The sequence below is a fragment of the Peromyscus eremicus genome, chromosome 1, assembly GCF_949786415.1.
Source record: "Peromyscus eremicus chromosome 1, PerEre_H2_v1, whole genome shotgun sequence".
NCBI lineage: Eukaryota > Metazoa > Chordata > Mammalia > Rodentia > Cricetidae > Peromyscus > Peromyscus eremicus.
In genome coordinates, this window is record NC_081416.1 from 131672381 (window position 1) to 131693602 (window position 21222).

Genomic DNA, 21222 nt, shown 5'->3' on the forward strand with positions numbered 1-21222 from the left:
CTCTTCCAGATAACAATGTTGTGTGCTTTACCAGGCATGAGCCCATTGGGGTGTGTGGAGCCATTACGCCGGTGAGTGTGGGACTTTTCTGTCACAAACTGGTTCTGCCCACTACAACCCACCTGACTGAGTGCAGGCTGGGGGGATGGGGCTCCATGCCCGAGGGTGCCCGTGATTTAGGGTGTTTGGCAAGGGGCGCAGTAGATTCCAGCAGAGTGGTCAGAAGTGGCCTGCTCCTTTGGGATGGAGAGTCTCTTAACTGGAGCTGGAGAATAGGAAAGTTTGGTCAACAGAGAAGAGGGCTTTGCAGGCCGTGGGACCTGCCTGGGTTGGCGGCCTCCTTGGAAGGAAGTGGAGGAAGGCTGGTGAATGGGAGCTTAGGCTAGGATGAACACACCTGGCAGATAGCAGGGCCCATTTCTGCAGCCCAGGATGCCAGGTCGCTGAGACCTGCACGTGTTGGGGGAACTCAACACTACCAAAACGTTTGGGAAGCCCCGGGCCACTTCCACAGCAACTGGGTGAGTGAGGATGGAAGAGACGAGGAAAATGTCACCCCTTTGGCAAGCATTTTTGAGAGAATGGGAAGACCCATAGGATAGAGCTTTCTCTGCATTAGCATCTCCAGGGTGCAGCTGAGCAAGCCCTGGGCTTCGGTAGTCTTGCACATGCCAATGCTATCCTTCGAGGCCTGATCCAGACCATGCAAAGGAAGTGTCCTCCATAGAGCAGGGTGGGCCCAGGGTTGGGGGCACAGTGGACCTGAGCCTCATGGTCCCCTTCTTGTACTCTGGCACAGTGGAACTTCCCCCTGCTGATGCTGGCCTGGAAACTGGCTCCTGCCCTGTGCTGTGGGAACACCGTGGTCCTGAAGCCAGCTGAGCAGACACCCCTCACCGCCCTGTACCTTGGCTCTCTCATCAAAGAGGTAAGAAGCCTGAAAAGAAGATATTATATATTCCAGATAGATCCCCATACCCAGGAGCAAGGCACCATGAAAATCTGTGACAGCAGCCATCAGCTCACGGTGCAGAGGGAAGAGCATGACTTTTTTTTGCATGGAGTAGCTGATCTGAAAGCTGCTGTTCCTCCCCACTGTCCTAATAAGACCCCTGCTTCTCTCATTAAGTCGCAAACTGACAGCACTGTTTTATCTAGAGCATTTGCAGGAGGGGGCCAGAAAAGGAAGCCCCAAACTCCACAGTCTTGGGCTCAGTGGCCATGAGATGTGAAAAGGTTCTTCCTCCTCTGGGAAGGGTGGCCTGGCCAGCTAGCCAGCTAGCTGCAGCTGTGCGTAGGTCCCCAAGAGCCTCCACACTGCCCTCCCCACCCCAAGGGAGCCACAACTCAGGGAAGCAGTGGCCTAGAGGGACACCTGCCAGACACACCTGGCAGCATATTTCAGCCATTCCATCATCAGCATGCGTATAGCAAAGACCGAAAGAACAAGAAAGGCCACCACTTTGCTCCCAGCCGGACTGAGGTGCCTGGGAAGTACCCGCTGTACTGCTGAGGGAGGCTGGGGCCTCTGGAACCAGCTGGGTCTCACCTCACCTCACTGGCCACATACTTATCATGTAAAAGAGACTCCAGGGTTCCAACATCACAACTGTTACAGAATTGTGTCTGGGAAACTAAGATTCAAACATTGTGCCCTAAAACGACATTTTAAAAATAAAGTCACAGACAAGACCCAGCTGTGTTGGGAACAGCACCTTCTACCCCATTAGGTTGGGGAGAGTCTTGTTAATGGGAGGTCTCCCATATGTGCCTTGCATGAGTGTGAGTATGGAAGAATCAGCAGCCCCCTGCCTCAGCAAGTGTCAATCCTGGATGAGTCCAGTGGGACTAGCAAGAGGAAGGATTTCTCATTTTACCTGATGAGGGTGGGGCAGAATAAGAGCCCACATTGGCTTGGCAAGGGCACAGATGCTCTAGATGGGGGTGTGACCAAGGTACTGCTCCTTACCTCAACACACACACACACACACACACACACATGTTCTCATATTCACATGTTTACACATACAAGCACACACAGACTCACATATGATCACTCACACACATACAGGTGCACCCATTCACACACTCATACTCATACATTCATACAAATACACACTCTCCCACAAATACACATATGTGCTTTCACATCCCCATGCTTTCTTACACCCACACGCACATATTCACAGACACAGTCTCACATATGCACATTCACATTCACATGTATACACATACAGACATACAAGCACACACACACACACACATACACACACACACACACACACACACACACACACACACACACACACACACACCTTGTATAAGAGGCAATCTTATACAAGAGGGCTACTGCCACCTAGTGGCAACCCTGAGCCTTTGCCCCTGAGCCCTGCTAGGGTGAGAGGCTCTTGGGGTGGGGGTGGGGGATGATCAATTCACTAAAGTGCTTGCACTCTTAGCTTGCAGCAGAGGATTAGGAGGTGGGTATGGGAGGGGGCGATGCTGATGTGGGTGTGTCCTGGCCAGTGTGACCCAGCTTCCCTTTGAGGATGCTGCTCTGCTCGGGGACATCACACAGCTACAACTCCTGCCACCCCTGCGGGTGGGTCTGCAGCTGCAGCTGGTGCTGTCCCTTGGATCCTTCAATGCCATTTCTGTACCTCCCAGGTCGGGTTCCCTCCGGGTGTGGTGAACATCGTGCCAGGCTTTGGGCCCACAGTGGGAGCAGCAATCTCCTCTCATCCACAGATCAACAAGATAGCCTTCACGGGGTCCACAGAGGTAAACCCTCTTCGGGAGCTGCTGGCAAACACAACTAGCACTCTGTTATTTGAGACCCACAGACATTTCCTTGAGAAGCTCAAATACGATTTTTTTTCCCCCTGAATCTAACAATGTTCTAACTATTAGTAAAATGCCACTGTTCCAGTTTCCAAACTAAATAAATAGTTAATAGAATGTGGAAGCCTTAAAAAAATAAATGAGAGATAAGATAAAATAAAAATGTAAAACATCTGTATAGTCAACACTATCATAAGTAAGGCTGAGAGATGATAAACAGACTGGTAGAAAACCAGTTGTACTGCATGTAGCTCTCCAAATGTTTATACATCCTTCATGTGAAAAGCACCGAAAAGTCAATGAAGAAAAAAAAGAAGACAGCAGAACGACGGGAGAGACGGACTTCTCTGTGATATCTAGTCTGGCTAGAGCTTGCTACCCCGCCCTGTCCTCCCCTTTGGCAGCCAGGGTGAGCATCCTCAGAGACCCTAGTCACAGTTAGACCACAGCCTACAACCACCGTTCCCCTGCTCGGCATTAAACAGTCCCGGCACTGTGCACACGGAGCTACCCAGCTCTAAGTTGTGGGGTCTGCCCTGGTCTCCTGGGTCCTTCCCAGCTCGCAAGTTCTTGGTGTCTGGCTAAACTTGTTACCAGGATGTGTCCGGAGGCATGCTAGGCCAGCTGTACCTCCATCTGCATATCCAGGGCACAGAGAGCCCCTGTCAGGGTATACGGGCATGTTGTCCTGTGGTACCATATCAGCTACCAGTTCTCACTCCTCCTCCCAAGGAGGGTTCAGTCTTCAAAGGGCTCCAAAGAACTGGCCACATGTCTTCACAAGGATGGGCCATCTTTGCTGATTCCCTAAATTGACAGTCCCCTCAAATCAGCGTGACCTCCATATCGGGCTGACAGAGTCTTGGCTGTTACTAGCAGGAGTGGAAGGTCACCCTCAGCAGGGTGCCCAGCGGCAGTGGCCAGCTCAGGGAGCCGAGGCTGTGTGACAATACGATGCATCAGGCCTGGGGTGCGTCACTGAGGCAGGTGACCACAGTGCCACCAGGCATGGCTCCATCTCCTGGGGCCAAGTTCACCATGTCTAAGAGTTAACAAAGCCTGATTCTTACCCTGAAGGTTGGAAAGCTGGTTAAAGAAGCCGCCTCCCGGAGCAACCTGAAGCGGGTCACGCTGGAGCTGGGGGGCAAGAACCCGTGCATCGTATGCGCCGACGCTGACCGTGAGTCACTGGGGCGATAGGTGTTTCCTCACTTCCTGGTATGTGTTCAGGCCTCATGAAAAGAGGAGCATGCTCACACAATGCGATACTTCCCCCATGGGATGGGCTGCCTGCTGTCCCCACAGGCCCAGCCTATGGAGGGAAGAACACCAATTCTGAGATAGGTAAGCCTGTGGCTTACAGGTACTGCACGGTCTACCCCTGAAGGCTAAGATCACCTTCCTGCACCTAAGAAGGTAGAGGGGGTTGTGAGGACCCCAAAGACCAGGTCCAGTTTCTCCTGTGGAGCCCTTCTGGGCTGGAGAAGGAGGAGGCAGGCTCCCCACTCTGGGCGTCCATTTTTCTATGCTTCAAGTCAGTATCGACGCAGGGCTCCCAGGCTCTTGAAAGAGTTGAAGTGTTTCTCCTTTGTCTTGGGTCTTGCTGACCCTTCAGAATGCAGAATAAAAACATGCTCTGGGTGTCATTCCCGTGTCACCTCTTCCCTGGGAAAGCCGCCTGCACAGCAGTTGGGAGCAACTAGTGTCTGCCAGAGCTGTATGACACAATACTAAAATGTGGGTTATTGTTGGCTGCTGTGTCCAGAAGAGGGCAGAGAGGACCACACTGGGCGTCCATTCACCTGATCACTAGCTCACCTCCCACAAGGTGTGACTCCTCAAAGACCTTAGCACACCCACGCTTTAAAGGACAGCCTCCTCCCCTGTCCACTGGTGCCAGAAATCTCTGCCACAGAGAACAAAGACTGCAGTGCCCCACTCAGAGAAGACCGGGATCGCAAATAGCCCTGAGAAATAATGACCCTGCTACAATTTCTCACTAAGATGTGAAGGATGGGGAGCAGTTCCTGTCCCTAAAGTTGGTTTTCAGTGGGAGAGAAGAGTGAGGAAGAAAGCCAGGGAGGCTGTGGAGAGGGACTGCCCGTCTCTCACCTGAGCAATGTCGCTGCTGGAGTCTCTTGGAACAGTTTTAGATGTTTCCCTACTGCGACTCACATTTGGGGTCCCAAACTCCCATCCCAAAGAACCAGGGCTGCTTTGTGTTCTTAGGCCACCACAGTGGGCATCCCACCTGCTGTCCACTCTGTGACCCGAACCCCCACAGCAAAGCACCAGAAACAAGCTATGTAAGGGCTGGTTTTCCAGGCTCTCGAAAACAGAGCCTGCCCCCTTCCCCCCCCCCCCCAGTTCCCCTGCCTCCTCCTCCAGGCAGCGCCATTTCACAAAATTAAATCCTGACTTAATGTCCAGGGTGTCACACACCATTCTGCCACTTCGGTCATCCTTTCTGGCTCTCATCAGGGACCAGGAAATGAATTGGTGTCTTGAGGAGAGGCATTTGAGCCTAGCTCCGGGCCCAGCTGCAGGGGTGAGGTGCAGGGAGGAACGAGAGCCTCGTGAGACTGTCCTGTTACAACCCTGCTGGGGTACAGTCCCTCCAGACTGTCCCCCGTTTCAGACAGGAAAGCTGGGGTGGAGGTTCCATGGACAGATGAACTGGAAAGTCTTCCGGCTCTGCACTCACTAGCATACTAATGGCGCTGAGAAGTCTTGCTCTTGGACTTACTCAACTCAGACTTGATGGATCTAAAATCCCTCCCCCGCTCTCCTCTCCTTTGGGAAGCGCTGAGAAAGAAAAATTAGTTTCTGAAATGCAGTCATCTGGGGCCTGTTTTCTTGTGGGGGCAATTAGAGCTGCAGCTGTCGCCAGGGCCTGCTGTAACAACTTAATCGCTTCCTCTCGCCTCCCCCGACCCCCAGTGGACTTGGCCGTGGAGTGTGCTCACCAGGGAGTGTTCTTCAACCAAGGCCAGTGCTGCACAGCGGCCTCCAGGGTGTTCGTGGAAGAGCAAATCTACGGAGAGTTTGTGAGGAGGAGTGTGGAGTATGCCAAGAAGAGGCCAGTTGGAGACCCCTTCGATGCTAAAACAGAGCAGGGGCCCCAGGTAACCACCAACAAGCATGTCTTCCAGTGGGGTGCTCCACTGGGGGCTGAGCGAAGCACAAGTATGGCCACAGACAGGTTGCCCCTCCGAGGAAAAGAGCTAGCTTGTGCTGTCACTCAAGGCTTTCATTAAGAAGCTGATGAACTTGGGTTTGTCAGGAAATGGAGCTGTAGTCATGGGGAAGAGGAAGGAGCCAGTGGACTGAGACACAAGGCCATCTGTGCATACCCTGTAGCCCTCTTGGTATGATCACCTTCAAACCCTGGGGACAGGTCACATAGAGAGTTTCTTGAACCCTGCAGAAGAGGGGTACAGCCAGGGCACTGACTGGTAAGTCTTGATTCAGGGACCCCCAAGGCCTCATGCCTTACCTCATGAGATAACCCTCGGGAACCAGAGGGCAGAGAGACTCTAGGGACAGGACTATATCCTGGGCAGTGGGAACAGGTTTCTGCCGGCCTGGTTTGGGAAGCCTGGACAGGATGCAAACGGCCGTAACCATGAAGTTTAATAACATTTGCAAAGGGCACATCCTGTGTGGCTTTCTTGCTAATGGTAAGTGAAGCTGATGGGCAGATATTCAAGAGGGCGGCCTGGCCACCCCTGCACTATCGGACCAGAGCATGGCGGCAGCTCTGTGATTTTTGCCAGACTTCAGCTCAACTCTCAAGTTTCTAGCCATATCCGTGACTTACCCACAGCTGTCTATCCCAGAAGTTCACTGTTGACCACTGAGTTGGCACCAAATGTTTACACAGGAAGCTGCTGAGCTCAAACTAGACTCTGGGACTTTGCTCCTTCCAGTCCTCAGTTTCCTCATCTGGAAAATGGGAGCAGTAGAAGATGTCACATCACTAGGAAGTACTCAACAGAGGGAATTTGTTCTAAGGGAGAAGCACTGACTGGCAGCTCTCTGACCTAGGAGGCACACACACATCCCTGTGTAATTTCAGGATATCTCAGTCAGTTTTGCCCAACCATCCTGTGTGGCTGCTGGCTAGGGAAGAAATGGAGGGAGATTTTCTGGCCAAGGTAACACCGACCCTGACCCCAGTCCATATGCTCTGTGGCTCTGGTGTCATGTGTCCCTGGTTGGGAAGCTGTGTACAGTCCTCAGCCCCAACCTCAATCACAGACTCCGAAGTCTTAACACAAGGCAGTCCATGGTCTCAGGGCAAACGTGGCCCCAGATCAGTATCAAATCCTTAAGTTTTAGAGTTAACCTGGAATGGTTGGGGGCACACTAAGGACAGCTTTTTCTCCTATCATTCCCGTCCTTTCCTTCCCAAGTCTCCAGTGTGGCGTTTGGAGCCAGACAGACACTTCTTCTGGGAAGTGGGTGTCCGTCCCTCCCGGGCTCTGCTGTGCGAGGTCGCTTTGGAACTCACACTGTCTAACCTGGACATTATGTCAGGATCCTAGTGATGTTCTTCGTCCTTCCAAGACCTTTGAGGTTTCACTCGGCAAGGATGTCCAGCTGCCTAAACACTCCTGTCTGTCTCGGGCCTGTGGAAGAGCTCGCTGACCTAGATCGGGGGCCGGGGCTGGAGACCGCTTGCTGGAACACTCCATCATCTTTCGGGTTAGCTTGGCAGACACGCAAGGAGGCCACCTGGCCCGTGCTCGGGATCTGGCGGCGTCCTCTGCAGAGCAAGCACAGCCGTGGATGGTCCTGCGGGAGCCATCTTTTCCCACTTCTGGTGCCGTGCCCTGCCCTGTCACTTCACTTCCTGCCAGATCTTTCTCTTCCTGTACTGTAGGCACCAGCTGACATTTCATGGATGGCTATTAGATTTAAACAACGTGTTTATGAGGACTCATCGGGAGGAGTGGCGTTTGGGTGTGTAGGGTTCTGACAGGGACCCAAGCTGCCTGCAGAGAAGATGGGGTCTGTCAGGACAACATAGTTCCAGCTAGCCGAGACCTGAAGCCTGGTGAAGTTACTACAGTGAGCTACGTCAGCCCCCTAGGAGGAGAGAGGTTTCATAACATATGGGACTTTTTTTTCACATTAAAAAAAAAAATGTTTTATGTGACTTTTTTTTTTTTTTTGATTTTTCGAGACAGGGTTTCTCTGTGTAGCTTTGCGCCTTTCCTGGGACTCGCTTGGTAGCCCAGGCTGGCCTCGAACTCACAGAGATCCGCCTGGCTCTGCCTCCCGAGTGCTGGGATTAAAGGCGTGTGCCACCACCGCCCGGCATTTATGTGACATTTTATTTATTTAATTTGTATGTGTATACGTTTGTGCATGATGTGTGGGGTGCACATGCCACAGTGCTTATGTGGAGACCAGAGGACAGCTCGGCAGGGCCAGCTGTCACCTTTCTACTGTGTGGATCCCTTGCCCAGCCCAGGATTGAGCTTAAGTTGTCAGACTTGATGGCCAGCACCGTTATTTGCTGAACATCCCACCAGCCCCATCTGGGACTTTTAAGCCAAGATGTGGTTCACCCAGAGAAAGGCTGAGAGGGCTTGGAACGTGTGTATTGTGGCTGCTTTCGTGGCTCTTCGTGGGTGTGTCAGCACGTGGCTCTAAACCCCTAACCATGTCCAAAGGACTACAGCGAAAGGGTTCCCCCAGCACCACCCCACCAACACCCTTTCTTACCTCTCCCCACAGTCGGGCCCCCATCTCTTTATTCCTGGAGCACCCCTCCAGGGTTTCCTTACAGGTAGGCATCTCTCTGTAAAAGAGATCATGGGCCTCCACCATTTCATTCTTTTATTACTGTTCCTTAAAAAGAAACTCAAAGAACTTTCTGTACTTGAAATGGGTTTATTTGCTTTTCATCCTTTTTCTATATTGCATATTGGTGGTATACGCATGTGTGTAGGTTCATGTGTGTGTGCAGCCATGCTTACATATGTGTGTGCATGTACTATAGGTTTGTGTGGAGGCCAGAGGTCAAGGTCAGGTTCTTCCTTTTTCGCTGTCTACCCTAGTCTTTGAGAGAATTATAGGTATGGGTCACCATGCCCAGTTTTTTCGATGGATTCCAGAGATCTGAACTCAGGTCCTTAAGTTTACTGACTGACCCTTCTCTTCAGCCCTGGATTTTTTTTTCCTACTTAATGTTACTGGAATGGAACCAAGTCTCTTATCTAAAAGTCGCAGTAACAGTGTATTTGCTTAAACTCCATCTCCCTCAGCCTGGGAGGGAGGACACCGTCAACTGGGTCACGATAAGAGCATTTGGGTATGAAGAGGACAGGAAGAGCATCTTCCACGTTGAGCCATCCCCAGGAGGGGTGGCCGTTTGACAGATAGTTGAGTACTGTGTCCCACAGCTGTGTGTTCATCTGTGGCTTGTGGCCTAGGGCACTTTGGAGCCAATGAGGAGGTAGCAGGAGGCAGAACCTTTCTGAGTTCGTTTCCTTCCAACCAAGAAGCAGCATCCATGCTCTACTGTGAGGCCCACTCCACTGTCCCCAGGGATGCTGCATCAAATGCTCAGCCCTTCCTCCTCTGCACTGTGATGGGATAAGTCCAATAAGTACCCACCCCCCATCTGTGGCGCACAGGTAAATAGTGAGACCACTAGACTTGACTTTTAGACAACCTGAAGGCGTCTTAGCTTAAGTATCTCCCAAATGCTGTTTGGTGTATACTTACAATAAAGCGATCATGTGTTGTATTTCTGATAGTCACATTTAGCTGGGCATCCTGTGTTTCTACTTGTGAAATCCAGTAACTCTAGCAGAATGCCAAGACCTAAGAGAATGCAACCATTTCGGAACCCATTTCACCCTTACACTTGACCTCTCAGCATAAGGACGGGAGTTAGACATGTGAATAAGGCCTCAAGCTGAAGGTGAGAACAGCCGACCTTCCCGTGGCCCCCAGTTCCAAAGAGCCCAGGTTTGTGCATGGGAGGACTATCTGCCCATAAGGCCGCCTGTGTGCTGATCTAGGACTTGACAAGGACACAGAGCAGAGGACCACTGGTGGTGCTCGGGGCCATTAGAACTACAACAGTCCCCTCCTGGAAGGAAGTGCTTATAATTCCCTTCTGTGTTTTGCAGATCGATCAAAAGCAGTTTGACAAAATCCTCGAGCTGATCGAGAGTGGGAAGAAAGAAGGGGCCAAGCTAGAATGTGGGGGGTCAGCCATGGAGGACAGAGGGTTGTTCATCAAACCCACTGTCTTCTCAGATGTTACCGACAACATGAGGATTGCCAAAGAGGAGGTAGGTGTGGCTACAGCCAAAACTGGGGCCCCAGGGGTCCTCCAAAGAATTCTTCTGGGGCCCCAGGAATCTCGGAAGCCTTCACAGGACGAACAGCTCCATTTCTGAGTGGCCCTGCTGTCCTTTGGGGCTCTGGTGCCTCTGGTGAACCTCAAGGCCTACAGCAGCTACAACTGCTACAGCCCAGTTTCTGTCCTGGTTCATGGTCTCCGGGCAGCCGCAGTCCATCCCCAACTCATGCACAGCCCAGGTCCAACACCTCTTAGCCTGGTGGGTGTTACCAGACACCAAACTATGGATTCGGGACCTGTGGCTGCTTCACACTCTTCAGACTGTCCTTAAACAAGTGTCCTTCGAGGAATGTGTCCCAGCTGTAATTCTCACGGACCTTTCTGCCACAGAACCTTTCTGTTGTTCTGGAGAATGATGGAGATAAAGCAGGCCTCCCGTAAAAGCGGAAATCTCCCTTTGCCTCTCAGTCCCAACATTAGACACATGGTTGCTGTTCCTGCACAGGATCAGTAAGAAGCCAGTCTGAGGCTGAATGACTAGACCTTTAAGAATGTCCATGTGAGGGATGGGCGTGGGCTTCCCTGTAAGGAGGTTATCTGGTACTTTCTCCTTAAGGTGTTGAAAGGCTTCTCACCTCTCTGCGGTAGTACAGAGCTCAGATCTTTATGCACCTCTTTTTAAAATGGTTCTTTCACTGCTGTTGCTGTTTTGCACACTTCTTGGTGAGATGCCCCAAGGAAGCGGAGAAGCCGTTCCCAGAGACTATGCGCTGTCCTGGCATGTAATCCTGCCCAGGGTTGACTCAATCACAAGCTCCCTTCAGAATCCTTCTAAATGGGCAACCCCATGGCTCCTCTCTCCCTCTTCTTTGCTGCCTGACCACTGGCCCCTTCCTTCCCCTGGGACTCACTACAGAAACAGTTCAAGTATCTTCATTAAGGGACAGAAAAAGACACCAGGAAAACAGTGGTCACCCACCCATGGACACCCTTCTAGAGGACTTTCCAAAGAGCTAGCCAATGGTTTTCCTTCTGTATACCCTGCTATACATGGGTTTTCCCAAGGCTCTGAGACTGACAGCATTCAAAAGCAGTGCTAGCATGGAGGGATCATAAATGCAGTGTATATATTTTTGGGCTATCTTCCATTTTTGTTCTGTCTTAATCCCCTCGTTCAAATTCAGCCATCACACAGTTACAGAGGTCTCGGGGGTTCTTTGTCTTGGGAGAAGGAACTCTGAAACTATGAAAGCCGGGTGCCTGACCTCACCTCACAGGCTTCCTCCTACTCTCCTTGTAATTGATTACAGATTTTTGGACCAGTGCAGCCAATACTGAAGTTCAAAAATCTCGAAGAAGTGATCAAAAGAGCAAACAGCACTGACTACGGACTCACGGCAGCAGTGTTCACCAAAAACCTTGACAAAGCCCTGAAGCTGGCTTCGGCACTGGAGTCGGGCACAGTCTGGTGAGCCAAGGACGTGTAACGAGCATTTGCGTTCTCTGAGCCCCTGGCTTGCTAGCTTCAGTTTTCTTTCACGTGATGCGCTCTCCCTGTTTTGAGTGCCTTGCTGACTGTCCTCTGAAATGGGTATCCTATGGCCTTAAGTCCTTCATTTTTCACACGAGGAAATCAAGGCATAAAGAGAGATGGAGTGACTTGTCCAGCATCACACAGCTAGTGCAGTCGGCCCTCCGTCTTTAACTGCAGAGGATTCAGTCCTTGCTGAGAGGCCCAAGTCCACGACCACTCAAGTCTCTCGTGTGTGCAGATAGCTTAAGAACATCCTCCAGCTTGCCTGCTTATTTGTTATTATTTATTTATTTATTTATTTATTTATTTATTTATTTATTTATTCGTACCATACTGGCACTCTGGCCCAGGACCTGGAACATACATACTAGAAAGGCATTTTATCACAAAGATATACGCCATCCCTCCTGCATACTTCAAAATCATCTACATGCTTTTCAACACCTAATACAAGGCTGTATTGATACTTACTGTACTGTACTATCTGTGCAGAAAAATAATTCTGCACAAAATCTTTGTATCTGATGGCGGTTGAGCCTGAGGGTGCAGAGCCTTTGGTTAGCAAAGGTCACGGGACATAGCCGAGGGGACTCCAAAGCCTGAACCTTTGACAGCTGTGTCACACTGCCTCTCTGATTGTGTCTCTGGTGGATCCTAAAGACAGCACATAACTAACCTGCAGGGTACGGATGCTTATCTCTGCACTGATAACTCCGCAGGTTGGATACTTGTGCCCATCTTCCAGAGGAATGAAGTGAGGCTCAAAGAGGTTGAACAAGCTTAGGGTCACGCGCATCGTCTAGGAAGCAGAACTCTGAGGTCAGGGTTGCATCGCTGCACAGCTAACTCAACCCCTGGCTCGCTTCCTCTGTATTTTCCAATTGTAGTTTCCAGCAGGAAGAAAGGAAGTAGACGTAAAGAGCATAAGGGGTGTGCTGTGTCCAAGTTATGGGGACTTTGCCCAAAGGCCGGGTGTTGGGCATCACTGTGCCTCCAGTGTCTCAAGATGCAGGCGAGTGTTCTCCAGGTAACAGGAGCACCTCTCCCCCTTTCTCTAGGGTCAACTGCTACAATGCATTCTACACACAGGCTCCGTTTGGTGGCTTCAAGATGTCTGGAAATGGCAGAGAACTGTAAGTGTTTCTGACCCCTCACACTCCCCTCTTCCATGAAGGCTGGTGGTCCCTCAGTGGAGGCTGCTCAGGATCTGTCCCTTCTTTCCACCCTTGTACCCCCTGACCCCCAGAACCAATCTGCAGCCTCAGCTTCTTGCCCTGCCTGGCGCCATCACCCTAGGGACATTCTACAGTTTTTTGGCCTACGATAGCGGCATGAGGGCATGGCAAATGAGGGTCTTAGGACACATATCTCCACTTTGGGCAGAGAAAGCAGACTGGCTCAAGTCAGGCTCTGAATCTGCCCACCTTTGCTTTCAGAGCCTGGCACAAGCTTTGAGGTCATACCGTGGGTGATTCTGCTTCCTCCTGGATACTTTTTTTTTTTTTTTTTTTTTTTTTTTTGCGGGGCTGTGGTGTGCCTCCATGGCTCCAGCAGAACATTATGGGCCTGAACAAGTTTCTCTGTGTCTCTTTCCTGCCTGGCCTCCTAAGATTCATAGATGGGCCATCTTGCCTCTGGCTCAGGCCAAAAGCTGGGTGGAGATGCTGAGGTCCCCTGCCACATGAAGGCATCTCTCTCCATTCCCTCTTCCTGGGTTTTATTAGCCAGTGTGGACAAACATCTTGGTAGGCACAATGTTCCCGGGGAGCCATCTGTGACAACACCCCAAGGCTGTTCCTGGACGTTTCTGAGGGCTCGTGTTCTCCCTTTTGTTTAAACAGTTTGTGTCATTTATATACAAATGCTTTACCTTCTCCACGTCTGCACTTGTAGTCAGAGCAGACCCTGGGCACTTTTCCTCAGCCTACGCCTCAGCGGGGACACTGAGCAGCTCCGCTTGTAGATCCTTGAGCCTGTTACAACAGGGAGGTGCTGGCTTCCACTGGCTCTTGACTGGTCTACATGGAATTGTGGCCCCTTACACCACCTCAGCTCTGTTCAGACCATCCCCAACGCATGACAGATGCTCAGGAGTCATCTGTGCACATGAGCAAAGACCACAGAGTGTCCTTCGGCCCCCGCCTTGGTCCTATGACTGCTTCTCCTGCACTAACTTACTGACTCCTGGCCACGAAGACCTGTGGCAGGAGCCTGGTGCTCCTGTGGCAGGAGCCTGGTGCTCCTTTGGCAGGAGCCTGGTGCTCCTGTGGCAGGAGCCTGGTGCTCCTTTGGCAGGAGCCTGGTGCTCCTGTGGCAGGAGCCTGGTGCTCCTTTGGCAGGAGCCTGGTGCTCCTGTGGCAGGAGCCTGGTGCTCCTGTGGCAGGGGCCTGGTGCTCCTGTGGCAGGGGCCTGGTGCTCCTGTGGCAGGGGCCTGGTGCTCCTGTGGCAGCCTGTTACGTTTGCTGTTTTGGAGTCTCCGATTCGTGGTCTCTCAGAGGAGCCTTTCGGCTGAGGCTGGGAGGCCAGAGCTAGGGTCACCTGAGGTCCTTCCAGGCTCCTCCAATAGTAACAAGGCTGGTGACAGCTGGCATTTGCTGAGCACAGGCTCTAGAAGGTTTTGTCAGAGCCCCTGCACAGTCATTCATGTTCTTTCAGAGACAGTCCGTGAGAGGGGATATCAGCTTTCAAGGGATGGTCCAGGAGGCTAGCAGGTCATAAGAGTTAAGAGTAGGGCTGGAGAGATGGCTCAGCCATTAAAGGTTAGGCTCACAACCAAAAGGACAAGAGTTAAGAAGAACACTGGCACCCTGACCTTTGGCTTCCCGTAGCCCAGGCCTTGCTAGGCAAGAATTTTGTTTTGGGAGATTTAGTTTTTGTTTTGCGGTACTGGGAATTGAACTTAGGTCATCCAGCATGTGAGGCAAGTTCTCTACCACTGAGCTAACCCCTGCCCTAGGAGTTATCTCTCTAAGCCACTTCAGATGAAGCCACCAGAGCTTATGAGGTCACGTGTCTCCTCTGGTCCTCTGTCTTCAGCCAGGTGGGTTGTAAGGACGGAGAAACTCAAATCCCTCACAGTCTTCCTTCTGGAGGCTGGGAGGCAGCAAGCACCCCAGTCCCCTGAGGGAAGGTCATTGGAAGGACACAGAGTGACTGGAAGGCGTACAGGGGACACCTGTTGCCTGGCCTTCCCTAGAACCACTGTGGATGCACTGCATAGCTTTCTTACCTGGGCCACTCCTATCCCTAGGTGTGGTTCGTGGTCCCTATGCCTGCCACGGAGTGGCGTGGTAAGCTCACAGACCTCAGTCATATTTCATCCTGACAACTGTCCTGGGGACTTTCTTGAATGGCTGTTTTTTTGTTTTGTTTTGTTTTGGTTTTTTTTTTTTTAAATGATGAAATATTTTCAGATCATTTGTAAGGAGCCTGGAAACTGCCTTGAAAAAATAATTTCTATTTTCAGTTGTTTCAAATTAATGTCTCCTTGTGGCAACAAGTTCCCCTTTTCTATGCTGGAGCACCATTAGATGGATTCCATGGTTTTCCCCAAACTAGTCACTCGGGCTGGGCTGGTTACTGGCTGTACACTCGCCAGCCCCTCCAGGATGCATTTCAGGGCTGGTCTTGGATGGAGTCTGAAAAGCCTGTTCCTCTTGGTGCATCCTGGCTCTTTGCTTTGCAGTGTAAGTAAGGCATCCAAGGCAGCCAACAAAGACTCATACGGCAGAGATGCGGCATGGTCAGACCTTCCTCCCTCCCTGGCCCTTAGTCCAACTCGTTAGAGGGGCCACTGCTTGCTCACTGTGTTCATTTCCTCGTTAGTTCACATGGCAAATATTTGTGTGTGTGTGTTTTTTGTTGGTGGTGGGTTTTGTTTGTTTGTTTCTTTGGTTTGGTTTTTTGGAGATAGGGTTTCTCTGTGTAGTTTTGGTGCCTGTCCTGGATCTCGCTCTATAGACCAGGCTCTCCTGGAACTCACAGAGATCCGCCTGCCTCTGCCTCCCGAGTGCTGGGATTAAGGGTGTGCACCACCGCCGCCTGGCACAAATATTTGTTTTGGTTTTGTTTTTCTAAATTAAAAAGAAATAATTTTAAATTAAAAATATTTTTTTTTAAATTTAATGGTGGAAACAAATATAAACCTAAAACCAAAACTTCTAGAAAAAGCATCTGTTAGCCGGGCGGTGGTGGCGCACGCCTTTAATCCCAGCACTTGGGAGGCAGAGCCAGGCGGATCTCTGTGAGTTCGAGGCCAGCCTGGGCTACCAAGTGAGTGCCAGGAGAGGCGCAAAGCTACACAGAGAAACCCTGTCTCGAAAAACCAAAAAAAAAAGAAAAAGCATCTGTTCTGGCTTGTCTTGTCTTGCTCTTCAAACTTGACCTTGGCCTCCCACCTGGCCTTGAGTCTCCCAGCTCTCTAAAGACACCCTTGATGACAACAGTTTGTCCAAGGGCGTATCCACAGCAGACCCTGTGGGCATGAGGTGAGTGCAGTCACACACTTCCCCAAAGGACAAAGGACACTTCCACGAGGACAGGGATTTTCCTCTTGCAAGTCTTTGCTGAGCGGTTTTACTGCTCCAAGCTTGGTGTTAAGTTCTGGGCATTTCTCAGCAGACTGTTATCAGTCCTTGTCGCCGTTGATATCCTAGGGAGGTTTATTAGGAGGAGGGCTGAGCTCCCAAATGGCTTTGGTTCCTGAGGTAGCAAAGACTGGGTGAGGGGGTGAATGAGGACAGCAGGAACTTGAACCAGAGCAACAGATGAGGAAGTAGAAAGAAGAATCTACAGGCTGTGTCCTGCAAGAACATGCTGACACTTCTGAGCTTGTTCAACAGGAGCTAATTCAGAAAGATTTCACCCCTTCTCTGTACAATACTATTTGCTCATTTTGAAAGTTTATGGTACATTTTCTGTGGATAGGCATACATCCACTCATTCTTTTCTGTTGGCTAATGTGGAAGCAAGCCACTTTTTGTCCTCAGAGATGAGTTTTGAATATCTCACAGTCTTTTAGCCACCCACAATGGACACTGGTGTTACATCCACAGGCCTTTATTATTATTATTATTATTATTATTATTATTATTATTATTATTATCATCATCATCATCATCATCATCATCATCATCATCATTATTACAAACCCTGCTTATAAGCTTCCTTGTGTATAAATATTTATGCACTTAGGGTGGTGGTTCTCAGAATGAATTCCTAGAATTCCGTGCTCAGCCACAGGAAAGTGTCTCTGTGTGGGTTCGAATGTCTTCAAGTGTGAGACAGTGTGTGTGCCCCTTTCACACTTATAGGAATTTGCATTTCTTTTTCTGCAAAAATGAGTGTGTCCTGTGTAGCATTTTCCATTTGGTTGCTTGTGTTTCCCCTGCTGCTCTGTAAGAACGTTCAGGACATCGAAAACAGCATGCCTTCTTAAAGGTGACATTACTTACTCAGCACAGAGTGGGGGCCTATGTGAATTCTCTCTAGTTGGAGCAACTGAACAGGAGTGGTGGTGTTCCCACGGCACAGTTGAAACAATCTCAGGGATTTCAATCAGCTTGACTCATCCACACGATCCTAAGCCTAAGTTGCTCTTATACTCAAGCAGGCATCAGAATCACCCAGGGAATTAACTCAACACAAATTTCTTGACTCTACTGTAGAAATTTCTGAAAAATCAATGTCTTAGGTGACACAAACATGTGACACCAAGCCCTACAGGGTAGGTGCAGCTCTCTCTGAGCTTAAAGGAGGTGTCCTCTAGGACACAGGCTGTGAGGACTGAGTTTCCTAGCCTTTCCCAGCCCCCAGAGGCTTACCTCATACTTGGCTGAAGGCCTCGGCCATCTTCCCAACCAGCCCAGTGGTACCTTTTGGTGACTTGTATCGTTTTTTACTCAACTCTCTTCTTCAATTCTTAGGGACCGTTGGGCCACCCAAAGGACCCAGAAAACTCTCTGTTTTAAAGTCAGTCGATTAGCCACAAGAGTCCCATCCCCAGCATTGGTCCTCCCTTGCTGTGTAACCTAACACATGCACCAGGACCGGGAGCAGGGTGTGGACACACTTTACTACTTTGCCTTCCCTGTTTTACCTGCTACAGTAGTCCCAGGTGAGGCCCGGGAATCTGCATTTCTAACACATTCAGAAGTCAGGCTGATGATGCTGGGCTGAGTAGCTCACCTGCAGGTCTCAGAGATGAGGTGAGATTATGGGTCAGATCTTTTCATATAGAGACTGGAGAGGCTGTTTCTACCTCTGTCTTTTCTGGAACTGGATTTTTTTTTTTTTTCTGCAATTGCTAAGCGTGTACTATGGAGGAATTCTCCATCTAAGTTGCCTCTTGGTTCTGGGAAGGGGATCTCCTCCAAGGATGGCCCATGATACCTAGGAAAGATCCCTGGCCCCTGTAAGGCAGAAGGGAAGGAAAAATACCAAAGATGCTAACCTGAGGGCCGTCACCTTCCTGAGCCCAGCCTGTGCCAGCGTCTGTTCCCTTCCCCTGCAGTCTGACCCAGCTCCTCTTGTAGCTGTGTCCTTCAGAGCCACATGTCCCTGTGGCCCGCTGGCCATCTCCTCGGGCTCAGACATAGCCTTTTCTGTCTATTCAAGTAGTAACAAATGGCCACTTAAAACTTACATAGTCAGTGCAGGCCTCACACCCCAGACCCCCCCTCCCCACTCACCTGCAAAGGTCCCTCTTCTGCAGCCACCCCCCTGGCCCAGAGAACTGCCCTGAGTTTATGCCCTTGTCTTCATCTCTCATGGTCCAGAAGCAAACCCTTCGTTCTTTTAACGGCTTCAAAAGCATCACACACAGGACCTTAGCATGTAAACTCACATTTCCAGTTCCCGACGCTTAACTAAGGGCATCATAGTGCCTCCTGCCCCTGCTACGGGCAGGCACCACCTGGTGCTCTGTCGCACAAACCCCAGCACTCAAACTGCAACAGAGGCCTCAGGCATTAGAAGAGTTTCCCCAGAACCATGAACTGACAGTGTGAATGCCCCCCTTTTTCTGTCGTCACAGAGGTGAATATGCTCTGGCGGAGTATACAGAAGTGAAAACTGTCACCATCAAACTCGATGACAAGAACCCCTGAAGGACAGACCGGTCTCTTCCTCAAAAGCTGGACAGCTGTCCTTGGCGACTCCAACCTGCCACAAGCAGAAAACAGGATGACAGTGCTCAGCTTCCCAGGACCTTCTCTTCGGGACACTCGGTCTACTAGAGCTTAACGGTTTTGATTTTCCCTCTCACACTCATGCTTTATGGACCAGACTGTGGGCGGCTGGCTGTTATGTGTGAAAACTGCAGGCCTGCCTGGGGGAGAAACTGGTGTCCAGCTGCCATTGCTTCAGACTCCGTGCAGGACACAGCAAAGACACCCGGGGCTCTGTTAATATGAGATGGTCTCTGAAGTGTCCCGCAGTTATTTTAAATGCTTTTCTGACCCCAGGAGGAATGTGGAAAGAGCTCACGGCATGGGCTGCAAGTGGATCTGCTCTCACGGGCTCCTCAGAGTCACCTGTGCACAGAACAAGTCCCTCCTCATTCTGAGTGGGACTATTCACAAGCAAGGGATTAGTGCTGGTATGAAAGGAGGATTTCAGGGACCCCGTGTGGAGAGCTTAGGGGGAACATACTCCAAGGGAAGGCTCCAGAAGTCTTTGGTTTGCGGGGGTGCCAGTCCCGAGGACTGCATATTGACATTGACTGTGGGATTCACCTTGTAAACAATCCTGACTTTGGAATGACCAAATCCACATCCCAAAGAGTCTGCCCTACAGTTATGAGACGGTCAGTCAAAACCAAGGCCCTTCTTAGGCAGAGAACATCCTTAGTGTCACCTTTGCCCCTGACGACTCATTTTAGAACTGCCACAGCAGAGCAAACCCTGGGTGACTGAGCTGCACACTTGACACTCAGAGCCATCGTTCACTTTCACAGATCGTTCACTTTCACAGATCGTTCACTTTCACAGATCACCCGTTTCTACCACCTTCGGCAATGGGTGTGCCCACTCCCTTTCTCTTTTCCCCAGCTCCATTACCTGTTTTAGATGAGCAAAGGGCACGCCACTGAGAGACAGCTGCACTGCTTAGCTCCATAGTTGTAAAGTCCCGTTGGGGTTTTCATTTCCGATTGATTAACTAATAACACCCGGGTCCCATAGGGGGACCCGGTCACCAGCCAAGTGACCTGGATATTTCATTCACATTATGACATTTTTCTTTTCCTCTTCGGTGTATCCATGTGATAGGCAAAGTCCACGTTTTAACTTGGAAAACTAAAACCGTTCCCACAATAGAACAGAACCAAACCCACTGGGTTGAATGCTTTTGGGCACTTTCACTCTTGGTAACATACACCTCTCTAACTGTCTGTGACGCTTACACTTAAGGATTAAAGTTGGACTGAGTAACAGTGAGAATGAACCCTCATATCAGAACCAGTGTGTGCATAAGGAATGGGATGCGTGAACTGGGGCTCTCAGCCCTGTCAGAGACAAGCAATATTCCACTCGCCTTCTTTCTCCCCCTCAGCACTTACACTACCAGTAACTTGTTAAATCGGGACTTGGCCTCATACACTGAATTTCCAGCATCTCAGTAACTCTAGGCACCACCCTTCACCATAGTACATTAGAGGGTTGCTATTCCTCCACTGTACAATAATGCCTTTAATATGAAATGTTACATTATTTATAATTGGTATCATTAATGTATCTTTTTATAGCTGTAAGTACACAGAGGTAGTATATTTAACCTTCTGTAATATACTGTATTTAGAAATGAAAATCTATATAATGTTAGATCTCACGTCTTTAAGGTTTACCCCTGTGGTATGGTTTTTCAATTGATTGGACTGGGAATTCTGATCCTAACTTTGGATTGTGTTCAGCAACGATATAATAAAATTGGACATTTGAGAAACATTCTTTTTTTTTTTTTCACTGAAGGACTAAGCCCATTTGAATTCTGTGGCAGAATCTTCTCTCTCAGACTTCTGTGTAAAGGCAAAAATAAAACTATACTCCTCCAGTCGGCCACACACAGGGCTTCTTTTCCTGATGGTAATGTCCATCCCTATAGTCTTGGATGTTGAACAGCCCTGTGCCTTATAGGCTAAGTGTAAGGTGCTTTCTACACTGCCCAGGCCCCTTTAATCACAAAGCAATGGTGATTGAGTACAGAAAATGAGGATTTAGGGAAAACGTCTTATCCCCAAATAGTGACCATGTTTTTTGTTTGTTTGTTTTTATTTGTGTGTGTGTGTGTGTGTGTGTGTGTGTGTGTGTGTGTGTGTGTGTGTGACTTTTCTCTACGATGATCTAAGGGTCTGGGCCTAACTTAGCTGAAGATCTTAAGGCTTCTAACTGCCTAGAAACGTCCGTCACCCGGTTGTGACCTGACGTTGATGCTGGAGCAGAAACCCTCACTGGACTTGGATAGGTCTGGGAAGACCAGACTGTGAAGTCAGTACCAAAAGCCCAGATGACTGACATGTAGAAAAGCA

At 50.0% G+C, this 21222-nt stretch overlaps 1 protein-coding gene across 1 annotated transcript in view; it reads left to right on the plus strand.

Annotated features, from left to right (window-relative positions):
- Window positions 1-20639, plus strand: part of Aldh1a3 (aldehyde dehydrogenase 1 family member A3) — a 34495-nt gene extending 13856 nt beyond the window's left edge. Inside the window, exons 5-13 of the mRNA XM_059273218.1 lie at window positions 10-71; window positions 800-928; window positions 2668-2781; window positions 3919-4021; window positions 5782-5966; window positions 9990-10154; window positions 11476-11633; window positions 12758-12832; window positions 18733-20639. Of these exons, the coding sequence (XP_059129201.1) occupies window positions 10-71; window positions 800-928; window positions 2668-2781; window positions 3919-4021; window positions 5782-5966; window positions 9990-10154; window positions 11476-11633; window positions 12758-12832; window positions 18733-18805 (1064 nt within the window). The 3' untranslated portion in view covers window positions 18806-20639. The remainder of the gene's footprint in view (window positions 1-9; window positions 72-799; window positions 929-2667; window positions 2782-3918; window positions 4022-5781; window positions 5967-9989; window positions 10155-11475; window positions 11634-12757; window positions 12833-18732) is intronic.
- Window positions 20640-21222: the final 583 nt, after the last annotated feature.